This window comes from Thalassophryne amazonica, chromosome 12 (genome assembly GCF_902500255.1).
Source record: "Thalassophryne amazonica chromosome 12, fThaAma1.1, whole genome shotgun sequence".
Taxonomy (NCBI): domain Eukaryota; kingdom Metazoa; phylum Chordata; class Actinopteri; order Batrachoidiformes; family Batrachoididae; genus Thalassophryne; species Thalassophryne amazonica.
In genome coordinates, this window is record NC_047114.1 from 74558784 (window position 1) to 74584145 (window position 25362).

At 40.1% G+C, this 25362-nt stretch overlaps 1 protein-coding gene across 1 annotated transcript in view; it reads left to right on the plus strand.

Moving 5' to 3' along the window:
- Positions 1-25362, plus strand: part of agap3 (ArfGAP with GTPase domain, ankyrin repeat and PH domain 3) — a 213041-nt gene that overhangs the window by 24226 nt on the left and 163453 nt on the right. The window contains exons 3-6 of the mRNA XM_034183336.1: positions 2699-2786; positions 11522-11607; positions 18520-18661; positions 18822-18956. Of these exons, the coding sequence (XP_034039227.1) occupies positions 2699-2786; positions 11522-11607; positions 18520-18661; positions 18822-18956 (451 nt within the window). The remainder of the gene's footprint in view (positions 1-2698; positions 2787-11521; positions 11608-18519; positions 18662-18821; positions 18957-25362) is intronic.

The following is a 25362-nucleotide window of genomic DNA, read 5'->3' on the forward strand; positions in this document are numbered from 1 at the left end:
TTTCATGGGAAGTGAGACATATGTGGCACATACGTATTTACCTCGCAGAATGTAAATACAATTTTTATGCAGTTAGCCGCTTACCTTAGGCAACCATCTGGTGATAGCTGGTTAGCCTGTGTGGGTGTTTGCATTCCATATCAATATTGCACCTTTTTATCATGATATTTTGGTCACTTCAAATCTTACACGTTTCTTATTATCCCAAAGATCAGAACATAAACACAGAACATAGGTTTTCTGGGATTTATCCCCACGCTTTTACACCAGCAGGCCGCTGAACAGTTAAAACAGCAGGAAGTTGAGCTCTGTGATGCATTCAAAGTCAGTTTTTGTCAACTCAGCTTTCAGTGCACAGGTTATAACTTTAACTTGAAACTTATTCATAGTCTATTCTTCTGGGGTGCCTCATCTTATATATATACTTCAATTATAGTCAACAGAGGATGGGAAAGGCCTTTTACACACATCTTTTGTTTTGTTCCTCAAACATCCCTATAATTAGATCCATACCTGACTTCAACACCCACTAATGATCTGTAGCAGAAGAGGGTGATGGTGAGGAAAGGGGGCGGAGGAAAGGGAGGAGATGAGGCATGTTGCAGCCTTTGTTCTTCCCAGACACGCTGGCATCACCAGCCCACCCTCGTACAGGCAGCACCCTCAAGGCATTGTACTTTGGTCTGGTCTCCACACCAGGGACAACAAACAGGCAAAAGATTGCAATAAACCCAGTGTATGTTAAAGGACTTTCCTTTTCCTCGTGATGTTTCTCCCAAGTTTCAAACTCATGCCAACTATGACTCAAAAAGTGGTTTTCAGGTTTTTGGCCATGAAATGGGAAGTGGGATTATTTTTGTGTCACGACTTGCTGTTTTGTAAGTTTTGAGTTTGTATTTCTACCTTCCAAGAAGCAGTTGGTTTCAGTTCCTGATAATCTTAATCTGATTTAAAGGAGAAATTCATAGATTTTCAATCCACGCTCTATTTTTAGATGTTTTGGGAGTCATCTTTTCATTCGGGACGAGGACTGATTTTATCAGCGTATTATTTATTTAGATAGCAAACATGGCAGCGAATGCAAGCTCATCGGCTAATTAATAAAACTGTATGGGGCAGTTACTTTTAGGGTTTGTTCTGTAAGACCCTACACAGTCAACTTGAAGACACTTAGAGAGCAGCCCCATTCAGAGGCTAAGGTAAGCCCCTAACTGTATCATTGGTCTATTTAGAAAGTTTATTTATCTTCAGTGAGGTAAACATGCACATATTTTGCTCTGGATTGAAGTGATCCATGCAACCAGACACTTGTAATAAATACCATTTTCATCACTGCAAAAACCGATATCTAAGAAAGTAAAAAGTCTTATTTAATTAAATTTGGCTTAATTTTTGTCTAACTCAAAAATAAAACTTAAAAAAAGGAAAAAAATGTCTTATTTTGGGGAAAATCTCACTTTTTCTTAGTAAGTTTTTCCAGCATCTAATTGTATTTAACCAGCTACAATGAAAGACGATGGACTTCTAAGCAAAGGAACAAGACTGTTTTATTTTAAGACAGAGGCTAATCTTAAAATAACAATTCTGTCTAGTTTTCAGGCACATTTTGATTATTCAATGCCTAGACATTTTGCTAGTTTTGAGAATTCTAACCAAGTAAATTTTTCTTACCGCTTTGGCAGATTTTTTTTTTTTTTGGCTTAATACAAGACAATTTGGTTGGAGTTCAGATTATTTGGTGTATTTTGAGAGGGACAGTTTTTGCAGTGCACCTGTTCAGTGGCGAAAAAGAAGCATTTTACTTTGAGTTGTGAATTGGCCCTTCCAGTAATATTAATTAGCTAGTTAGCTTCTACTCTGTCTATCCATCCAATTTCTAAACCCACTTATCTGTCCACTGACTTGTCTGAAGAAAACTGACTATAAATGTGATTATTTGTATCAACAATAATCCTGAATTTAATTTCTCCAGATAGTTATACGCTCTGTAAATGGGGGGACTGTGTATATGTGTAAATGGCTATAATTTCTGAATGGTTAATGTGATAATTTTATTAAACCCCTTGATTTAAAGCAGAACATCTACACAACAAGTGTAACTTAATTGTTTCATTTCAGTTCCACTGTTGTGGTGTACAGAATCAAAAATACAGAAATATTACAGGAATAGTCCAAATACTTATGGCTCTTTGTGTATATGCTGGGCAGAGTATCTTTAGTTTCCTTTCAAGGATCAATATGGTGGCGTCTGATCTTGCTGCATCTTAAATTAGCTTGCACAGAGAGGATAAAATCCCAGTCATGTCTGTATTTTTTTATTTATTAACCTATCATCAAAGCTGCATTAGCACTTGCACAGTAATGTTCCTGTGAGCAGTAACTGGTTTGAAAACCTCTGTGTCACTTGTGGGGCTTTTTTTTTATCATTTATTTAAGAGTTTATTTCAGAGTAAGTTGTCAACCAACAACCATTTAATTATACAGGGTGAAAAAAAAAAATCACTTTCTATTCATGCCTTTTATGTTTATTATTGTGGATGGATTCAGTGGATGTTGCTCTAAAGTGACAATTTTTAAATTGAATTTAAGATGAGCTGTAATCAGTGTGGCCTATTCAATACAAATCACAACCTTTGTGGCTCTATAGGGTCGCTGTGTCTGTCACTAATGAACAAATATAATTTTTCTGGCCTTGCAGGGCATTGTAGGTAATCTGTCCAGTGGGAAATCAGCTTTGGTGCACCGGTACTTGACGGGCACATATGTGCAGGAGGAGTCTCCTGAAGGTAAGGATGCTCCTTTGATCCTTTCATATGCAAGAAACCATTTTCAATCAGATCTACTTGACATGGTTTAGTGGATCTGCACTTGATGTGATGACATTGGTTTGTCTGACCCTGGTCATGTGTCACATTTCACCTGTTTACAGAGTGAGTGTGGTTGGTTACTCCAGTGAGCAGAAGCACAGTTAGATTAGAATGAAAGCATTTGGGTTGTCACATGAAATGCGTGCTGTTGTCGTTGTTGTTACTATTGTTGTGCTTTTTGCAGCTGCTTCAGTGATTGCAGTACAAAACAAAACGGTACAAACACTACACCATTTTCCCGTTAGAAGTGACGCTCTTTGTGGGGACAAACCAATCCCCGAGCAGAGTGTGGGAGTGTCAGCACAAACCTTTTGGATGAAGGAGGTTTCAGCGGAAACCATTTTCAACCGGCACATCTTAAACCGGCACGCCCGCTAGGTGGCAGCGAGTATGCTTTTTATGCCACGTTCACATCGGGCACGACGCGAGCGACAGCAGCAACAGGTTGCCATGTAATCCCTATGGAACGACGCGTTTTGGCGCCAAGTCACACAGCGTGACATGATGGACGCGAATGAAGCGACGCGAGTGAAGCGATTTTGAGCGATTGGCGCATTTGTGGTGCAATATTGCGTCGTGTCACATCGCGTTGCTCTCCTCCCCAAGTTGAAAAATCTGAACTTTTTCGTCTTGTCGCACCGCGATGACCAATCAGGGACTGAATATGTAGTGGAGATGTCTGGAGTTTGACTGAAGATGTGAACATGTCCTGTATCTGGTAGCCAGCCTGTGAGCAGGAGTTATGTCCCTTTTGTCCTTTATTTCACAATTATGACAGAGTTTTTGAGGGAGCAGCAGCCCCGCAGCAGGGGGCGCAAAGTTTCTTTCTCTCTTCATGTTACGTGCACACGTGAGCGAATTGTCCATGGAGATTATTTTACTTACTAACTACACAGATGTATAATAAAAGAAATGGTGAAATGGTTTCTAAACACAATTATGACAGAGTTTTTGGGGTAAGAGCATATTGGGTATATTTAAACCACCACATTTATGGTTTCCTATCCATGTCTCCTAACAGAGACTGATGACTGATTCCTATAGCATGAAAGCAAGTTTGATTTCACTCCCTGACATTTGAAAATCATATTTTCCATCATTTATCAGCAAAATCCTGATGAGAGTGGCCCCGCCTGGACTGTGAGATACATCCTTTCTGTGTGTACAAAGATGGTGGCAAACCCAGAGTTAACTGCTGATCTTTGAGGGGTTTCATTTTCATGTAATGATGGTGAGGATGAGACATGGAACGCATAATTAGTTTCAGGCATTTCACTTCTTCATGGAAGAAAAATTCTCATGGCTTAATTAGTCCTTGAGAAATCAATGGCTGAATTGCTGGGAAATGGATCGAGTGGCATAATCAAGAAAAATGTGTTTGCTTCGCTCACATGCGGCTCCTCTGCTTCGGTGCGAATGACTGTGACAACATACCTGTGTGATGATGTGCAGGACACACAGGCAACGCAGGCGTCTTTCCAGTTTGGGAAAGTATTTACGTTGTCAAAGCAGTGGCCAGTAGAATGTGTATCCGTGGTTGTTTCTTCAATGTTTTCTTCCTGGCTTCTGCTGTGATCGCTGAGAGAGAGAGAAAAAAAAGGTACCAGGGTGTGTTGCTATGGCAACACCGGATGGATTGTGGCTCTGTGTCAAGGTCTGAGCCTCCATGTGAGATTGTAAGTGCACTTACTGCGTGTTAACGGTGCCTACCAGCTCACCGTCTCTGTGTAGGTTTCTTGAGTTGTTCGTTCCCTCCGTTTACAACAAACCAAAGTAATCCCCGTTCTGTTTTCATCTTGCCATTTAAAATGTTTATTGCCTAAAAATTGCAGAGCTTACCTCATTTGTTTAGACTTGGATCAGCTTTTCGTCAAGCATCCTGAACGATTATGTGTCCCTGAAATTCCATCCATGTTTGCAACAGATCATCATGTTTAAATTACACACTAATATCCCAGATAATCCACCCTGCATTCTGATAAATATGTTTGGTTTTTTTTAGTTATGATGTTTTTTACTCTATAATAAGACATTAACCATCTCCCCTTCTTAAATCGCGTTCACGGAGGTAGAGAAGCACAGTTACTCTGTATTTTGTGAGTACATTCAAAGCTCTCTGCGCAAAAAATAAAAAAAATAAAGTTCCCGTGTTACACAACACGACATCCAACAGCACTGAGAGCTCGGTGAATCCCAATTTGCCAAGCAGGCTAAAGGGGATTTAAAGGCATGTAAGTGTGGCTCAGTTGGGTATGTATTAAAAATGATTAGGCCAGCTTACTGGACGGCCTGTGTACACTGCAAAAATGCAAAATCTTACCACGTTTATTTGCCTGATTTCTATTCAAACTATGTAATCTGCAGTTCATATTAGACGCAATCATTTTAAAGTAAATTTTCAGTAAAATATAATAACTTGTTTTTAGATAACTAGAAGAGGTACCCATTTTCTCTTGTGTGAAGAGTACTTCAAAAATTATGTAAAAATATATAATCCCAATCATGTTTATATATACAACCCCTGGCAAAAATTATGGAATCACTGGCCTCGGAGGATGTTCATTCAGTTGTTTAATTTTGTAGAAAAAAGCAGATCACAGACATGACACAAAACTAAAGTCATTTCAAATGGCAACTTTCTGGCTTTAAGAAACACTATAAGAAATCAAGAAAAAAAATTGTGGCAGTCAGTAACGGTTACTTTTTTAGACCAAGCAGAGGGAAAAAAAATATGGACTCACTCAATTCTGAGGAATAAATTAATGAATTACCCTGTAAATTTTCATCCCCAATACTAATACCTGCATCAAATCAGATCTGCTGTTAGTCTGCATCTAAAAAGGAGTGATCACACCTTGGAGAGCTGTTGCACCAAGAGGACTGACATGAATCATGGCTCCAACACGAGAGATTGAAACAATTGAAACAAAGGAGAGGATTATCAAACTCTTAAAAAAGGGTAAATCATCACGCAATGTTGCAAAAGATGTTGGTTGTTCACAGTCAGCTGTGTCTAAACTCTGGACCAAATACAAACAACATGGGAAGGCTGTTAAAGGCAAACATACTGGTAGACCAAGGAAGACATCAAAGCATCAAGACAGAAAACTTAAAGCAGTATGTCTCAAAAATCGAAAATGCACAACAAAACAAATAAGGAACGAATGGGAGGAAACTGGAGTCAACATCTGTGACTGAACTGTAAGAAACCGCCTAAAGGAAATGGGATTTACATACAGAAAAGCTAAACGAAAGCCATTATTAACACCTAAACAGAAAAAAACAAGGTTACAATGGGCTAAGGAAAAGCAATCGTGGACTGTGGATGACTGGATGAAAGTCATATTCAGTGATGAATCTCGAATCTGCATTGGGCAAGGTGATGATGCTGGAACTTTTGATTGGTGCCGTTCCAATGAGATTTATAAAGATGACTGCCTGAAGAGAACATGTAAATGTCCACAGTCATTGATGATATGGGGCTGCATGTCAGGTAAAGGCACTGGGGAGATGGCTGTCATTACATCATCAATAAATGCACAAGTTTACGTTGATATTTTGGACACTTTTCTTATCCCATCAATTGAAAGGATTTTTGGGGATGATGAAATCATTTTTCAAGATGATAATGCATCTTACCATAGAGTAAAAACTGTGAAAACATTCCTTGCAAAAAGACACATAGGGTCAATGTCATGGCCTGCAAATGGTCCGGATCTTAATCCAATTGAAAATCTTTGGTGGAAGTTGAAGAAAATGGTCCATGACAAGGCTCCAACCTACAAAGCTGATCTGGCAACAGCAATCAGAGAAAGTTGGAGCCAGATTGAAGAGTACTGTTTGTCACTCATTAAGTCCATGCCTCAGAGACTGCAAGTTGTTATAAAAGCCAGAGGTGGTGCAACAAAATACTAGTGATGTGTTGGAGCGTTCTTTTGTTTTTCATGATTCCATAATTTTTTCCTCAGAATTGAGTGATTCCATATTTTTTTTCCCTCTGCTTGGTCTAAAAAAGTAACCGTTACTGACTGCCACAGTTTTTTTTTCCTGATTTCTTATAGTGTTTCTTAAAGCCAGAAAGTTGCCATTTGAAATGACTAGTTTTGTGTCATGTCTGTGATCTGCTTTTTTTCTACAAAATTAAACAACTGAATGAACATCGTCCGAGGCCGGTGATTCCATAATTTTTGCCAGGGGTTGCATATATGCATATGTATATGTGTAGGTGTATAGGTGTGTGTGTGTGTGTGTGTGTGTGTGTGTGTATATATATATATATATATATATATATATATATTCTATTTCTGCCATTTTCTTAATTTCTTAAATTCTTAATTTTGTTATTGCTTATCCTTGCGCACACTGTTTGATGAACATTTTCCTCTACTTGCACCCATCTGTGTGTTTTTAAGAGCTGACGTAACTTGTGAATTTCTCCTCTGTGAGATCAATAAAGTTTGATCTTATCTTAAAATTGTCAGTGTTTTTCATTTAAAAAAATTGCGAGCACACTGTTGGAATCAGCACATCAACGCTGTGGTTTTACAATATAAATGAACAGCACTCACTGCTCTTGTTTAGTCTTTTAAAAGTGCTGTATGATTATGCAAAAACTATCAAACACGCTGTTTCTTAAGTGTTAAGATACTTATTGTACTTTTTGACTATTTAATTTTTCATTTTATTGTTTGACATTCTGTATTGTAGAGGCTGAGAGTAATTAATGCCATTATTCTTCACACTCTGATGCAGAAGGTGGCACTATGCACCATTTTTGTTTGTAATTGTATTGCTACATGCTACGTGTATTTTCAGTCTGGGTGAAGATCTGACCAAGGTGAGTCCATTGAGATCGAGACCTGGACAATTATAACGCTTCCAATTCACCTAACCTGTATGTCTTTAAATGTGGGAGGAAACTGGCGCACCCGGAGGAAACCCACACAAACACGGGGAAAACATGCAAACTCCACACAAAAGCCACAGGTGGGAACCCATGACCTTCTTGCTGTGAGGCAACAGTGCAAACCACTAAGCCACTGTGCCACCCGAATTTGGCAGGAGAAATACTGTTTGCATCCCTAAAAACTCTTTGAAAGCTCTTTTGCATCCTTTAATGAACCCTGACGAAACTCACAATTTGCCACTCCAGGAGATACGGCCTTTATAGTAGCTGCAGATTAGATATTTTGACTAGAAATTAGGAAAATATACTTGGCAAGATTTTGCATTTTTGCACTGCAGTTCTTCTGCAAGGAGAAATGTGCAGTTTTTGCTACATTGGCTGAAAAGTTCACCTTGAACACGTTGATTTCCATTCATCCAACGCTGCAAAGATTTCACTGGATTATGTACCTGATTATGAAAATGTGACTGTGTGTTTTAGCTGCATGCATATCAAAGATATGTGTGTTGTGTGTATGTCTGTGTTGCTAATTTGTACATTATTCAGTTTTGTCACTTTGCTTTCAGCACATTATTTTTAATATATATATTCATAAGGTTGTGTTTCTACTACCAGGAGCATATTCCGCCTCACAACTTTCTCATTTGAATGTTTTTAATCTCCGTGGAATTGCACACCATCCAAATGATATGCAAAATCAAATTTATTCTTTTTTTTTTTTCACTGCATGGTTTTTTTATTCTTCATCTGCACAGAGCTTTGCTAGTGGCAAGGGATGTGCGTTTTTATTAGAAAAGGAATAAAGAACAGTAAAATGAATCTCAAGGCTGCACAGGGACTAAGTGTTCGCTACTCTCTTCTCTCCTGTGGACATGAGTTCTGGATTAATATCACATTTTTTTGGGCACTGTAATCATTTATTTCATCTCCACGTAAAAATGATTTTACTCGTCTTATCGATTCAGTGCAAATAAGTTCTGTGCTGAGGACTGTGAAAATGAGGGCGCACACTCTCCAGACTGGCTTATGGAATGTGGAGACGACGTTGGGCTATTTTCAGAACTTATGCAGTGTCAGTGGTGCTGAACTGGTTCCCTCAGCAGCTGTGCATTAGACACACTAAACTGTGATTTCTCGCTCTTGTAATTGGCTCCTGGGAGACCTGATTTCCTGCCAGTTGATGATTCTGACAACAATTGATTCAGAAGCAGTGCTCAAACTCATACAGCATACATTTAAACTGTGTTCTTTAATAGAATCTGTGCTAAAAATGTTTTTATTTCTTCGAACAATGCAGCCTTATTCAAAAAGTTTTAAACTAATCTCCCTGAGATGTAGGATAATCACTCTTATGGAGAGGAAGAAAGAAAACCATTGAATATGTGTTGATTGGGATCTAGATGTGGATTAGGGATCTTTATTTATTTATTTATTTGTTTTGTTCACCTTGGAGATTCTGTGTTCACTGAGAGTGGTGTGCTGCGAAGCAAGATTAGTGGATTATGCCACAAGGCCACCATTTTCTGTTATAACCCGGCCTGATCGTAATAACACTACTGACATAACCTGGTCCGGGGTCGCAGACTGAATGGTCCACTCCTAAAAACTGGTCTGTCCTTTCTCCATTGTGCATGCATCATTTCGGAGCTCAGCCGCTTGTCTAAGACAGAGTTTCTTCACCCAAAGCGATCAAATGGATTATTGGGATTATTAACCATCAGATGACAAGGTAAAACTTCTTAAATCATTCTAAATTCAGTTTTAAGCAGAAATGAGGTAGTTTTAAGCAGCAACAAGGCGATAATCGATGACGCTTTGGAATGGCCGACGTGCAGTGAATGTATCAGCTAGCAGCTTGTGTAGCTGTGGCGCTCTGATCGCTTCCTCTATCTATTATGATGAAATAATGCTGAATTCATGTCGAAATGATTGTTGTACAAAAGCTCCAGATATCTGTCACTGAGACAGATGATAACTGGAGTGCAGTTTGAAGCAGAAACAAGGTTAATGACGCATGTGCAGTGAAGGTAGGGTAGACCAATTTTTAGGGGGGGACCATTCGGTCGGCGACACCGGACCTGGTTGTGTTCAGATCAAGCATGAGAATTTTTAGGATTTTTCCTGAATTCAGAATTTTTAGGACAGTGTGGATGAAGTATTCCTGATGTTTTCAAACTTTTTTGACTGCTTAGCTGCCAAAGTCACGCTTAAAATGGGTTTAATTTAGCCTAAAACCCAGGAGCTCCTACAGCCGGCCCCAGACCCTTGGCAGACTTTCAGGATTTTCAGGATGTCTCATTCTCGTGCGTGTCTTCGTTTCATCTTCAATGGTGGTGCGGTAGCCTCACAGCAAGAAGGTCTGGGGTTCAGTTTCGCCCATGTGCAGTGACTTTCTGTGTGGTGTTTACATGTTCCCTCACTGTCTGTGTGGGTTTTCTTCCACCATCAAAAAACAGGCAGCGTCTCCAGATCTGGAGTTGGTTCCTGGATGCTGGACTGTAGATGTCCTCTGCTCCTTGTGGTTTGAGTCTGTCTAACTGTAATGAGCTATATGCAGAGGACAAATGTTCTTCTTCTCCTCCGCCCCCTCCTAATGGAACACCCATGAGTGTTTCATCAGTGTTTTGATACATCATATTGTAAATTGGTAGTGGTAAGATATGTTAGCAGTATTTGTGGGACTGGATTTTGTACAAAGTACCTATACAGTATTAGGGCCACATTCAGTGCATAAAATAAGTGGAGGAAACTTAGATTTATTTATTTATTTATTTTGCATTTCAAGAAAAAAGTCAAAATAGCACATGAATGAACTAATATTATGGTAATATTGTAATTTTCTTTTTTATTAAAGCCATTCTGAAGCGCAATTTCCCTCATTGTTCTACACAAGGCATTTTCTAGAGGCAGCACTATGTGCTAACACTTTGATTTCTTCCCCAAAAGTTCATCTTTAATCTTGAAATGTCATTTATGCTTGACATATTGTCAAAATCCTATTTCGGCTTTACTTTCAATTATTATTGAGAGTATTTAAATGATCTCAGTTATCTTAATTATCTCTGTTATCTTATTCTCACATTTCACTGTTATTCTTGAAATTCAAAATAAATAAATCTTACTCCTCACCCCCCCACCCCCCGTGTGACCGAATGTGTGTATAAATATCTAGACCAGTTGTTTTTAATGCATAAAAATAGAACATAATGTACAAACTTGAACCAAATTAGATCTGTTGGTGTTTATCTCAGATAATATTCAATCTATGAAATTAATTTCACTTTGATTTGCCTAAACACTAAAGATAATTTTGCACTTACCCTTCTTGAACGTACATATGCAGTGACAGCCAGTCAACCCTTTTATTTGGTATCTTTTGCTACTTGAGAAGCCCTTTAGGGTAGAAATGAGTCTATACTCCATAACTAACCACAGCTGTTACACATTTCACAAATGATGTGACTCATCATTGAAGCCAATCAGCTCCAGAAGCAAGTAATTCATTATTTTATATTAAAAAGTCTTCAACTGATTATACAGACTTTTAATTAACTTGTATAATATGGGGAGGTTGGGGGCATAATTTAAAAAATGATTGTGCAAAGAGTTCTGTGTTTTATTTGTTTTGATGTTATAAAACAACAAAAGCATAAAAAAGTCCAAAAGGATTAAATACTTTTTATAGGCCCTGTCTAATCACAGTTATAGTATTTTCTAATTCCCATAATTTCTGGTGTCCCTTCCCCAGGTGGGCGTTTCAAGAAAGAAATTGTGGTGGACGGACAGAGCTACCTTCTTCTGATCAGAGATGAAGGCGGGCCTCCAGAATTGCAGGTATGAGCTTTGAGTCTGTGCCAGTGTTTTCTTGATATGAAAGCTGTGTGACGCGTCAGACAGAAACTGTCTGCAAGCTGTTGTGCAGACAGAATGTGTTCAGAGACGGACCTTTTCTTCACTGCTGGACTGTACCGAACAGCACGACAGCACTCTGTGGTCGTCGTTTCAAGGAATTTAAAAGGCAGCAACTGATCAATGATTAAACGCAGCAAGAAATCACTTTAGCGGTCAAAGGGAGAACATAACACTTAATCATCCGATTGATGAAACACATTCTCTGTTAACTGTTGAAATTTCAGCAAACATCGCCAATACCCAGCCTTCATCACATTTTCAGGCAAGAACCTGCTCGTGATGTTATCAGACTCTTTTACACCTTTCATCAAGTGTATTACTCTAGTACTGCCATGTGTTATTTTTACAGTGGCCATCAGATTCTGAAGATGGAAGCATGCTCCATCCGGCAGGATGTTCAGGCTGTTGCAAAGAGCCCAAAGAGCCCATGTTTTGATGATGAAACGCAAATGATCCTGACTAATCCCATAACATAATCAGTCAAGGCCCGTCTTGTTCTTTATTTATTTCAAATCTTCTTCAGATGATGTCTTTCAGAATATGCTCCTCAGGGATGTGTTCTTGCTCTTTGGACTTTTCAGTGGCTACATTTACATGCCATTAATATTCGGGATAAGGTCAATATTCCGGTTTCTGAATTATTAGGAATAACCCGTTTACATGCTTAAGCAGACAGAGTTACTCCTGTATACATGGTCATTGGTATCATTTGGAATATCCCCATCTAAACAGCGACGCACGTCTTCCACCGGTGCTTGATTTAGTTTGGCGTTAGTGGAAATCCTGCTTCGTGTAACTTTTCGGCCACCTTCTTGTACATGTCGCTATCTCAGTACTTTCTACTGTCAATAAAAGACATTATATTCATGTCTTTCGACGATACTAATGAAGTACTCGGTTTCCTTCTCACTCCAAAAGTGTGGTGCTGTGCTGCCGCGGTGCTGTGGATTTCCCCATGCTTGTTTACCTCTGCTTCTGTGGTGTCCGGTGGGTTGTGCGCGCCGCATACAAGTAGTTGCCGTACTCAAAAGACCAAGATTCCTTGCGGATGGGACATGCGCAGAACACAAAATAATGTTCCTTTCTACGGGGATATTCCGATGTGCGTTTATAGGACCTGATATTCGGGTTGGAAAAGGAGTAACCCACGGGTCATATTTTGGTTTTTAAAAACCGGAATATGAGCATATTCTGGTTTTTGCGGGTGTTACATGGCCGTGCGCAACCGGGTTATTGCTAATATTCTGGATATGAAAGGGTTATGAAAGGGTTATTGGCTGCATGTAAATGTAGTCATTGTCAACTTTCCTTTTCGCTAAGGCTTATAGTTAGGGCTGGATCGGGTGACCCTGGACTATCCCTTGGTTATGCTGCTTTAGACGTAGACTGTGGGGGGGTTCCCATGATGCACTGTTTCTTTCTCTTTTTGCTCTGTATGCATCACTCCGCATTTAATCATTAGTGATCGATCTCTGCCCCCCCTCCACAGCACACCTTTCCTGGTTCTTTCCCTCAGCCCCAACCAGTCTCAGCAGAAGACTGCCCCTCCCTGAGCCTGGTTCTGCTGGAGGTTTCTTCCTGTTAAGAGGGAGTTTTTCCTTCCCACTGTTGCCAAGTGCTTGCTCACAGGGGGTCGTTTTGACCGTTGGGGTTTTTCATAATTATTGTATGGCCTTGCCTTACAATATAAAGCGCCTTGGGGCAACTGTTTGTTGTGATTTGGCGCTATATAAAAAAAAAGTTGATTGATTGATTGATTTTAATGGACTGGGTGCTGGATAGGGTTGTGGAAATCAGCAGCTTAGGTGCCTTTATTGTCGAGGAAAGGTTTATTATCCTTGAATTAACCGGGGATGTGATCAGTGTTCATCCACTTGAGAGTGAGGAATCAGACTGTATTGGTTTGTGATTGTCCTGGATTAAGACTAAGATTACGTGTACAGAGTCTTGTTGTGCTCTACAATCCAGAGGTTGACCAGTTTGTTAATTTATCTGATCCGTCAACCCCTGCAGCTTCACTGAGTAGACTGCACTTATTACAGATTTGAGGCTCGTCAGCACCGGATCAGCATAGCAGGCCTCAGTAGTTCTGAGGAAAATGCTGTGTAGAAATGGTTCAAGAGAACCGGGCTAGCAGTGAGACTCACAGCTAATGTGACGACGCCAGCCAGCATATGTCGTCTTTCTGCCTAACATCTGCTCCCCGTAGCAAACCAGACCCAGAACATTCACCAGGACTCAAGGAACTGCTTTTCACGGATTTCAGCAACTTGTTAGATGCTGTGTTTCATCTTGATAGTGCACAACCATCTCATCCACACAGGACTGCAATTTGACATGCACATTGATTAGAGTGCAAACTGTTCTGTAGTCTTACTGATCAGCACAACACCATCAGCCTGCGCCAACGCAAACATCTTGATGTACGTATTTAAGGCTACACAACCTTGAAAAGGTCCAGGATTTCACTCAATATGTCCAACATTGCAGAAAAAACATGCACAGTCATGTTTTTCCACCTCTGGCATCAAATTGCTGTCAAAGGTACTGATATTTTTGACATTAGTTTCATCTTACACACGAAGATGTTGAATGATGTGTAAGTACATCAAGAGGCTTTTGGTATCCTGCTGCCGTGGTGCAGGAGTATAAATTGGACATCATCCATCCACGCTTGATTTTCTTAGTGTGATTTCTCAACACTAAATCACTGCAGATCCAAAATATTTGGGATGTAAGTTAATCTCACAGAACTCACATTCAAATGTTACTGACCTTGACTTACTCTTTCTGAATCACATTCAGATCAGAACACATAAAATAGACCGTCGCTGCACATTTGACTGATGCCAGATCATCACCCATCCAAGACTTTTAAGATGCAAGTTCATCTCACAACCCTCTCACATGAGTTCAGAGGGCACTGACCTCAGTCCCATTCTAATGGGTCAAATCGGAGAGGCTTCAAATAGCAGTGAGTGGCCAAATACCTGTCTGGTAACTACAGCTGGGTGATTAATCAAATTTTGATTTCAATTATGATTTTGGCTTCCAAACATTAAGGAGATAAAGTGATTCTTTAGCCACTTTCGCCACTTTCTGTTTTACAGTGACACACTCCTTTTGGCATGTCTGATAAATTGAAGTGGCAACCTACTCTGTGCGTGCGTGCATGCGTGCGTGCGTGCGTGCACACACGCACCTCTGCTAGTACCAGCCTCCTCTAGTCTACCAGCAGCTAACTGCTTTGGACTCGACTGTGTTTGTCCTGTCTGACTATTTTATTCAAAATATTCAAGGTAATACAGCTTACAAGGTGGTTAATTATACTAATGGACTATTTAAGAAGTTTGTGCTCCGGTCTGTAAATTTCGTATTATTTAGTTGTATTTTAGAAGTGTTGGCACTGATTTGCAGGTTTCATGAGTTTGGTGATGTTGGGTCCAGTGACAGTGCCATAGTATATGAATACTGAATGTTTGAGTTCAGTGGTAAGAATACTTCATGAGGTGAAAGATAGAATGTTCCATTCAAGTCGGCTTTGCCGATGGAATGTTCCAACTTTCACCTCATGAAATTCAATTCAATTTCAATTTATTTCATTTATATAGCGCCACATCACAACAAAGTTGCCTCAAGGTGCTTCACACAGGTAAGGTCTAACCTTACCAACCCCTAGAGCAAGCACACAGGTGACAGTGGTAAGGAAAAACTCCCTCTGATGATTTTAGCAGACCAGACTCAAAGGGGTGACCCTCTGCTTGGGCCATGCTACCAACACAATTGACAATGCGAATATACAAATATTCGTTCAATGGAAATATTCTTTCCATTGAACGAATGAAAAAACATTCATTATTTGTTTTATATAATGGCTAAGATAGTTTCCATTTGATATTTTATTAAGTAAACAAGAGAAAAGGGACTTACATTTTGGTGTGTGTCACTGGTGCTTTGACGTCAAGAGGTTCAAAACATTCCAACACGAATTTTAAATTGGAGTCCAGTCCAATCTAAAATTGTTCTCACTCAACTTGCAAAAACAGTCACTGTAGTTCAAAAACAATCCTGGTGATGTAGTCCATAGCTGATCAGGGTTCTCACCAGCACCGTTGAGCGTAAGTGGCCCTTATGCTGCAATTTGGATCCCCTGTGCACTGATTTGGGCCCCTATGCTGTGATTTAACCAGCATAGGGGGCTTTTCGGTTTTCTTTTTTCTTTTTTAAAGGACATGGCACGTTATTTAACATTAAACTTAGCAACACAAAGTTAACCCTCAAAATGCAGGAAATAATGTTTCAAAGGGTTATATATTTCATTTTCTAGGGGGATGCCCCTGGACCACAGGTGGGATAAAGTCACTGTAAATTCTCAAGTCGTCAGTCTGCAAGTCTCATGTCAGCTTGCAAACAATTGGTGGACATTATGACTTGAAACTTGATTTGAGACTTGCCGATTCATGACTTAAGAGTGACTTGCTGGTGACTTCGTCCCACCTCTGCCCCAGACCCTCCTACAATACTCACACCTGCAACACTCGTCATACGGCTATGCTCCGCTAAGTTCCATCTATGCTATGAAAAAATCCTGATGAGAACCGGGCTGATCCGTGCATTGACTTTTCCATGTACAGACTGCTGTCTCCTTTTCTCAGTCCAGTAAAAATTTGCGACAGAAATTTGTTAAGCTCTTCATCCAACAGCGATTCTACTTAGCTAGAAACGTCTCAGCGAATATTGCAGATGCCTCCAGAGGGCTTATGGTGTAGTGTACGAATAATTATTGTCACGTGACATACAAACCACCAATCAAATGACAAGGATGTATTCAGCCGTTATATAATTTTTAATAACCACACCCAAGCTACCTGTTATGAAAACCACCATCCAGTCCACAAAAATGTGTTCATCAAACCGCTGAGCCAAAGTTAGCCTGTTAGTAGAGGTGGGCGGATCGATCCTAATATCGATAATATCAATACCAATGCTGGCATTGATATTGAACGATCCTCGTGTAAAAAGATCGATACTCAAGCTTTTTTCTCTCCCGCACGCACCGACTGCTGCGCATGCAGATTCATCAAAGTCTACTCTCTGTCTGTAAGAGCAGCGCTGCGCTGTGTCACACAACACGGAGCAGCGCACCCTTGTATTGTGGTTTGTCAGCCCCTCTACCTCAGGAGATTTTGTTTTAAGTTGTGTTGAGTGATATTTTTTTGTAACAAAAATGTTGATTGTGATAATAAAGTATTTTGTTGCCACGTACAGTGTTTGTCAAAAACAAAATTCCCAGTATCGCCCACCTCTACCTGTTAGCCTTAGCTTTTGTTGGTATCTACAACATGGGGGCGTGTTTGGATCTTACGCATGCTCCGCCCCTTTTACCCCTTTATGGGTTGGCCGGGACTTCTCATTTTATTTTTCATTTGTTTTTCACTTCAGTTACATTTTAAAAATGCAGTTCTGTTTACAGTAAAGAAAATCTCCTGTTAAAAGGCAAGTTTTTTTTGTTTTTGTTTTTTTGTTTTTTAAAAAAAAGGTCAGTAAATGCAGGATAGTTCAAAAATCAGTGAGAAATTGTGTTAAATAATCATGATTTCAGTAGTGCCCGTAATCCAGCAGCCCTACTCTCTATAGTACCAATTGGGCAAACACTACCGGGGCTTCAGGACAGATCTCTTGTGTGACGAGGTGTGGCATTTCTTGCAGTAGTTCATCAGATAAAGAATAATGCTGCCTTTGTCCTTTTTTGCAGATTTAGGCCATGTTTTAAAGGACTATTTCATTTTATCTCCAGCAGTTGGTTTCATATTAACAATCTGTTGTATCGTATTTGCACATATCTGTGCATTCCGAAGCTGAGTGACACAGAAAGCATCCTCCAGTGTGGTTACACAATAATGCACATTTTGCCTGCAGGAATAATCTGAATACATTAATGTTGTTGGGGAGAAAAAAAAACATACAAATAAGCAAACAATAACTGCTGATGTTTGCATGCATGCTTTTACATTTCAGGTTATGTTTCAGATCTGTGTTAATTTGCTGTGGATTTTATGAGCGGCTGATGACAGGTGGCCCTGCAAAACTCAGATTTATGTGTTATGCGCCGTGAGATTAGGGAATAGAAATGAGTTCAGCTCAGTTGTCAGCTGCCTATGTAATTAGTGGCATAATTAAAGGCCTCCATTATGTTCCCACTCACAGGAGGTTGAACAGAGTTGTGGCTTGGGGGGGCTTGATTTGTCATTCACTCCCTACGAAGGTGGGGCGAGATGTGAAATCTGAAAGAAGAGGCCAGTTATAGTACTGCTGTGGGTTTGCCTGCGCCTCGTGCCTACAATGGATGGTGATTAGGATTGGTTTCTTACACCCGAGGGAAACCTCCATGTGTCATTTGATCGTAAGATGACTAAAATATGTGATGCAGCAAATGCAAACTGTCAGACCATGATCATAGTGGGAATACAGAACACCGATAAGGATTCAGGGCAGGTATTTGATCACTGACGTTCCACCTGGTACTGGCAACTTCACAAAATGAAAAAAAAAATCTATACACCATAGCTGTTGCTGCACTGCCCCCTACTGTCTGAATTTAGAACTTCAGGCAAACACTAGCTTTCGCCTTGTTTATTTCAGTGGGTCTTATGAGAGCAAATGTTAAAATGAAACTCTGGTCTCTGTGAGTCAGAATGTCAGTCATCTTGCTTTGTTGGTTCATCAGTGTGGAAGAAGTTGTTCTTCTGCAGACAGCACTCTTGTGTAAGTGTCCTTGTGCAGTGATGAGACAGTTTGCAGTGCTTTAACACACCTCCTCTGCTTTGTCCTCAGTTTGCCGCCTGGGTGGATGCGGTGGTTTTTGTCTTCAGCCTGGAGGATGAGATCAGCTTCCAGACAGTCTACAATTACTTCTTACGCCTGTCGAGCTACAGGAACACAGCCGAGGTCCCGATGGTCCTCGTCGGAACACAAGGTGTTTTCTCCGATGTCCAATCTTAAGCTTGATCAAAGTATCATCTCATCTATTTGTGGGACTAGACTGTCCTTACGCTGTGAAATCTGTACCCTTGTAAATCAGATTAGATGAAATGTGTGACACATTTTTATTTATTTTTTTCAACTTACCCTCTTAGATGCAATCAGTGCCGCCAACCCCAGAGTGATTGATGACTCACGGGCCAGAAAGTTATCAAATGACCTGAAGCGCTGCACATACTACGAGACCTGCTCCACTTATGGACTGAATGTGGAGAGAGTCTTCCAGGACGGTGAGAGGGGATCCTTGGAAAAAGCCAATATATACTAGGTTGCTCAAAAAAAATTCAGCTCAATTTGTTTTTATAGCACCAAATCACAACAAAGTTGCCGCAAGATGCTTCACATGGGTAAGGTCTAACCTGACCAAGAAGTGTAATGTGATCACTTTAATCAGTACGTTCTCACAAACAAGCAAGTACCCTTGATGTGCTACATTATGAACAAACCACAACCTCGAGTGCTAAAAAAATGAACCAAACCTGGAACTGCCAAAATTTGCAGTTCCTTGAAATGCCACTTAAGACTGGTTTCAAAAGCGTGCAACTCCCCATAGAGGTCCATGTTAAATGCCCAACTTTACAGCAGTAATAGATGTTTCCAGCTTGGTACAAAAAATGTTTTGGTCTCTGTAGCTAGTCTCTCCATTCAAGATAGCTCTGTGTGTGTATGTGTTTATATAATGCATCACTTTAAGGTACGTTAAGCCATAAATTTATGAATAATTGGTGTTGTGGCTCCTGGTGTCAAGGCAGCCACCAGTTAGCTGCTACCAGTGGACTTGACTTTGTTCTTTTTGAGCATTTTATTCCAAATATTTGAGACAATTTGGCTTGCTGCTTAATTGGACTAACAGACCATCTCAGATGTCAGTGCTCAAGTAGTTCTGTTGACGGAATTTTTAGTCTTATTTAATTTGTCCGTTAGCACCATTAGCTCTGATTAGCAGATACAATAGCTTATTAGCATTAACTCCATGGACTGTGTCATGGTTATTGAGGTAGTGTACTGGTCATAGGTTTTACTACCTGCACTCAAGCCATCCATTATGAAAACCATTAGTCAGTCTGCAAACACTGAACCCAGATTAGCATGTTAGCCTTAGCTTGTTTGGTAACTATGAGATGGGGGTGAATATGGTCTTCATTCCTGCTGTCTAGCTAACATTGGTCTTGCCCATGATCCACCCCTTTAGCAAAGTACTAAAGATCCGCCACATTTGAACTTCAAACCTACTTTTCAGAAACCCTATGGGTAACGTCACGGAGGGTTTGCCCAGGATATACACAGTCAATGACCCCCCCGGAAATACACACCTTGTTTTCCATTTGAGTATTATAATCGGTATCAGTCGAGCCATTTAATTTTTGACCATCTAATCAGTCATGTGCCCTTAATTGGAGTAAGCGGTTGAAGATGAGTGAGTGAGCGAGTAAGTAATCAGTCATGCTCTCTTACAAACATGAAATCACCTTAAACTGCTTTGTTTTCTGTCGTGAATGAATTGGCACCAATTTTTTTTTGTTTGGATTGGATCTTTTTTTAAGCAATTAAATCTTCAGGCTAATTTATGTCACGTGTGACTCATTGCTGCAAAATGCATGACTGCCTGTGTACATTTGGCTGTCTTTGAACATCCTGTAGAGGTGTACCAGCATAAATGTGTAATTGACATATGTTTTTCTTTTTAAACGGTAGAGAACATGAACCTGATCACTTAATAACACAGCATCCATCCATCTATTTTCTATACCCACTTACACCAATTAAGGGTCACGGGGGGCTGGAACCTATCCCAGCAGTCATAGGGCATGAGGTGGGGTACACCCTGGACATTCTTTATGCAAGTGCATGAAGAATGTTCATGTTCATTTGGTGAAATAGTTCTTTGGTTCTTAAAAAGTAAAATCTCTGGAAACTCTTTTGAGTTTTCTCCTGAACTTGTGAAACTGTCATTTAAAAACCCGCCTGCTTCAGCATATTATTCCCTCAGGCTGCAGTTCCTTTGAAAGCCTGTCATCAAATCACAAAACATCTGAATATGTAACACATCGTTCATTGTGCATTTCACTGTTGCTACACAGGCTCCTTGTCTCCCCTCCTATTTTTGCTTTAATTGCTTCCTGAAGCCCAATTTAAAATAATTAAAAGAGCTGAAGGAAGCGATCGGCGTCTGAAAACAAGCCGTGTATCACTCCTGTCTGCTTCGCTCCCTTGCCGCGCTGCAGCAGGCAGCCGGGCGTTATGGTCCCAGCTGTCAGTGCGACTTCAAATCATCTCTCTTTCCCTCAGTGCTAATTCGCGTCACGCAGCTGTGAACATCACTTTCCTGCCTCTGTCTCACTCCAACCAGCGTCTCACTCGTGTGCTCAGAATTAAATAACAGGTTGCTGCAACTGCACGACAAATCAGCGTGTTCAGATGGCCACAATAGTCTCATTTGGCTAACGTGCAACTGTAGAGCTGTGACTGTGGCAGCAAAAACAAATGACATGAATCACGTTTGATGATGACTTCCCTCTGAAGTGGAGATATTTTCTCGGGAGGTGTTGTGTAAGCTGCCTTGCAGCATGTCGCTTCCAGTATTACCCGACTGGAATGTGAAAACAAACTACTGATTGTTTGTTGCATCACCTCAACCTGCTGATTATGTTTTGTGATTAAAGGTGTAGTCGCTTTGATTTTTCATTGCAATTGAAATGGAAGTGCATTTGAAAAAATCTACTTTGTGTAGAAATGCAGTACCTTTACTTCTGTAGTATGAGAAAATTACAGCTAATTCTATTGCTGGTAAATAATTAGTTTTTTTTGGGGGGGGGGGGGGGGGGGGTCAGTGGCAGTTATAGTGGCTTCACTCTGAGAGATATCTTAAAGGAAGAAGCACATGTGCCAAGTTTGAAGTCGACGCTGCATTTGATGGAAACTGAGAGCCTGGAATTTCTGGCTTCTAGCTACAAAAAATACATATACAGAGTTGAATAAAGCTGTGATAAATGTGTCACAACTGACACATTTTAAGACAACTTAAACCGACACAGGAGACCTGTATGAGTGTTGTAATCCCTGTCCAGCAAATATCCAGCAAAACCTTCATATGAAATATGCTGATATTTTCAATGAAATTCTTCCCAGCGGGATCTCGATGACGTGTTTCTTAGCTGTGTCCGTGACTGTCTTTCTACTTCAGTTTTATGTCGGTTTTGCCGCACATTCAGTTGTAATTAAAGTCCTACCACATTTCTTCACCTTGATGATGCTAACACTAACATGCAGAGCGTAGCAGCACTATTCAAGCGCCAGAACCCCATCTATCCCATGTCAATATTTTTCATGTGTGTACAGATTGCCACTTTTCCACAACATTCTGTAACATATGCTGTTGACTTTTTAGTCCATTGAAAGCTGGAAATGTTATTGCGTGCACATGATGTACAAGCCATGTGCATGTTTTTATTAATTTGTGCAACAGATCATTGTTGTTTTAATTACCGTGTTATCTGGAGTATAAGCCACAATTTTTTAAAACTACTTTGGAGGTCTGTGACTTATGGTGTTACTTATATACTGAAAAATTATGTGTTGTTCCTTAAGAATACTAATAATAATTAGTGCTTTGATTCCTGGAAAAAGCCCCATATAAATAAACAAATAATAACAACAAAAAAATAAAAAACAATCCTAAAACCATCCATTCATCCATTTTCTATACCTCTTTACTCCAATTAAGGGTCACGGGGGGCTGGAGCCTATCCCAGCAGCCATAGGGTGTGAGGTGGGGTACACCCTGGACAGGACACCAGTCTGTCGCAGATAAAAGCATCCAGTAATCCAGTAATTAAAGAATAAATGTCAACAACAAAAGTACAACAGTACACAAAAATTAGCCCAAAAGGTTGCAACTTACACTCCAGTGCTACGTGCATGCTTATTTGTATTTTCACCCTCTTCAAGAGGCATTTTTGACAGGTGCATCTTATACTCTAGTGCGACTTGCATGTTGGTTTGTTGTTTCGCCCTCTTCAAGAGGCGTTTTTTTTGACAGGTGCAACTTATACTCCAATGCTACTTGCATGCTTGTTTGTTTTTTCACCCTCTTCAAGAGGCGTTTTTTGACGGGTGCAATTTATACTCCAGTGTGACTTGCATGTTTGTTTATTGTTTCACCCTCTTCAAGAGGCGTTTTTTGACAGGTGCAACTTATACTCCAGTGCGACTTGCATGTTGGTTTGTTGTTTCACCCTCTTCAAGAGGCATTTTTGACAGGTACATCTTATACTCCAGTGCGACTTGCATGTTTGTTTATTGTTTCACCCTCTTCAAAAGGCATTTTTTGACAGGTGCGACTTATACTTCAGTGCGACTTGCCTGTTTGTTTGTTTTCCCCCCCTTCAAGAGGAATTTTTTGACAGGTGCAACTTATACTCTGGTGCGACATATACTCTGTAAATTTCCCCTGCTTTGATTAATTCATACACACGAGATACGTAATCAAGTAAAGTTGATAATTTTGACAATACCAACGTTTGACTCATTCATTCCAGCACTTTAAAACACCTATCCTTATATCCCTCTGCAGTCTGAATTCAAGACATAATTATTTATTTTTATTTTTAATCAACAGTCCCAATTAAACCTTCATTTTTGCCAAAATTTATACCTTGTAGATTTCTTACTAGTGTTAGGGTCTGTGTCCTCCAACAGACTTTTTTATCCATCTGAAATGCTTAGGTAGTGTAGTTGTTATGATACAGGATATCCTTAGCAGTAAAAATATGGGCACAAAGTTTAATATTCATTATGGAATAATCAGAATAAATGTATCAAAAGTTGGGAACATACTCTGTTAAAAATAAGAACAAACTGTATCATGCAGTCAATGTAGAAAAGGTGGCCTCGAGTCATACATGCATACAAATATATTTCGCTCTTTCTGGCCACTCCAGCACTCCGTAGCTCATAGTGAGTCACTATAGTACTTGCTTCGCAGTCATTGAACTAGAAATACTACATGTGCGGTGTGTACAGACCAATCACCATCCATGAATGCTGATGAACATGAGGGTGGAGGTTCAGTAAAAAAAAATGGCTGTTTAGTTCAAAACTCTTCGTTTGCTCCTCATGTGTTTTTCATTGAGGGGGCGGGATAAAATGTGTTTACAGACTTTTTTTGAGTACTTTATTAAACAATTATTTTAAATCAAAAAAGCTATACAAAACAAACTTTTATTTGAAGGATATTATTTTTACATGCCTGAAAATAGAGAGTATGTTCACTCTGAAGTACTGCTGGAGTGACCACGGTATCAAAGACACACACACTTTGTGATATAGTTTTACTCATAAAAACATTAATGGTCTCTCAGTTGGTTTTGGAAGGTGGCCCACCGCGGTGCTGCTCGTTAACACTGAATCACACCACATATTACATGGCCACGAGAGAAATGACCTTTAAGTCAGAAAGACTGTTCCGTACGGCAAGTAGATTTCCAAATTGTAGAAACGAACCATTGTGAATGTTGCCTTGGAGCTGTTGACATTTTCATTCAATACCTCAGACCTTTTCACTGCAATGACCAGAGAAGACAGACAGTGTACCTCCAAAAAGAACATAAGGAGACATAAACCTGCCAGATTTCACCTCTCACTCTTTGGCTTGCAGCTGCTTGTTTTGTCACTTTTGTGATAATGCACTGCATCAATCAGGTTTCTTGTCTCGTCGTTACTCTCTGTGCTGTGGTCGAAGTTGTACCAAGGGAAATGTGACTGTGTTTATGAACACTAGGTAATAGTACCTGGGCTGAGGCAATCTGACATATGACGCCAATTAACTTGACTTTCACCCAAATAATTGTTGTCTGGATAACCTTGCCAGGCCAGTTCTGCAAACCACGTAAGTATGTGCACCATTTGGTGCAAATCTAGTTGAAAAACAAATTCCGTGACCTTGACCTTTGCTGAATGAGTTCTTTAAGGGCAGTTTCATGGTAAACCTTCATCAACATTCTCAGGTTGGTTACAAAACGACCTAGGGGGAGCAGGCCAACAAACAGACAGGCAGACATGATCTTGACTCCAAATTGACTGACACATTTGACCTCACTTGGGGAATTCTAGAACCCACCTCCATATGTGTGCCATATTTTCACAAATCGGAGTGAAAAATCATAGTTTTGACCAACGACACCAATGACCTTGATCTTTGCCCATACAAACCCACTTACTCATCTCCAACCACTTACTCCATTTAAGGGTTACAGGCAGGGGCGGAGGTGAGCCTATCCCAGTAGTCACAGGGCATGAGGCGGGGTACACCCTGGACAGGACGCCAGTCTGTCGCAGGGTCACATATAGACAAACACATTCACACTTGCATGCACACCTACGGATAATTTAAAGTTTCCAATCCACCTAATCTACATGTCCTTGCAGATTAGGTGCGATCTCATGACCTTCTTGCAAGAAGGTCACTAATCCACCATGCTGCCCCAATACAAACATTTTAAAGGCAATTCTGGGGTTGCCCATCATCAACATGAAATATAGTTTTGTGGAAGTCTGAGAAAGGATTTGGGAGGTGTCAGGGAACACACAAACAAACAAAATGACATTTGGACCTTTCACACCAATGATCTTGATTAC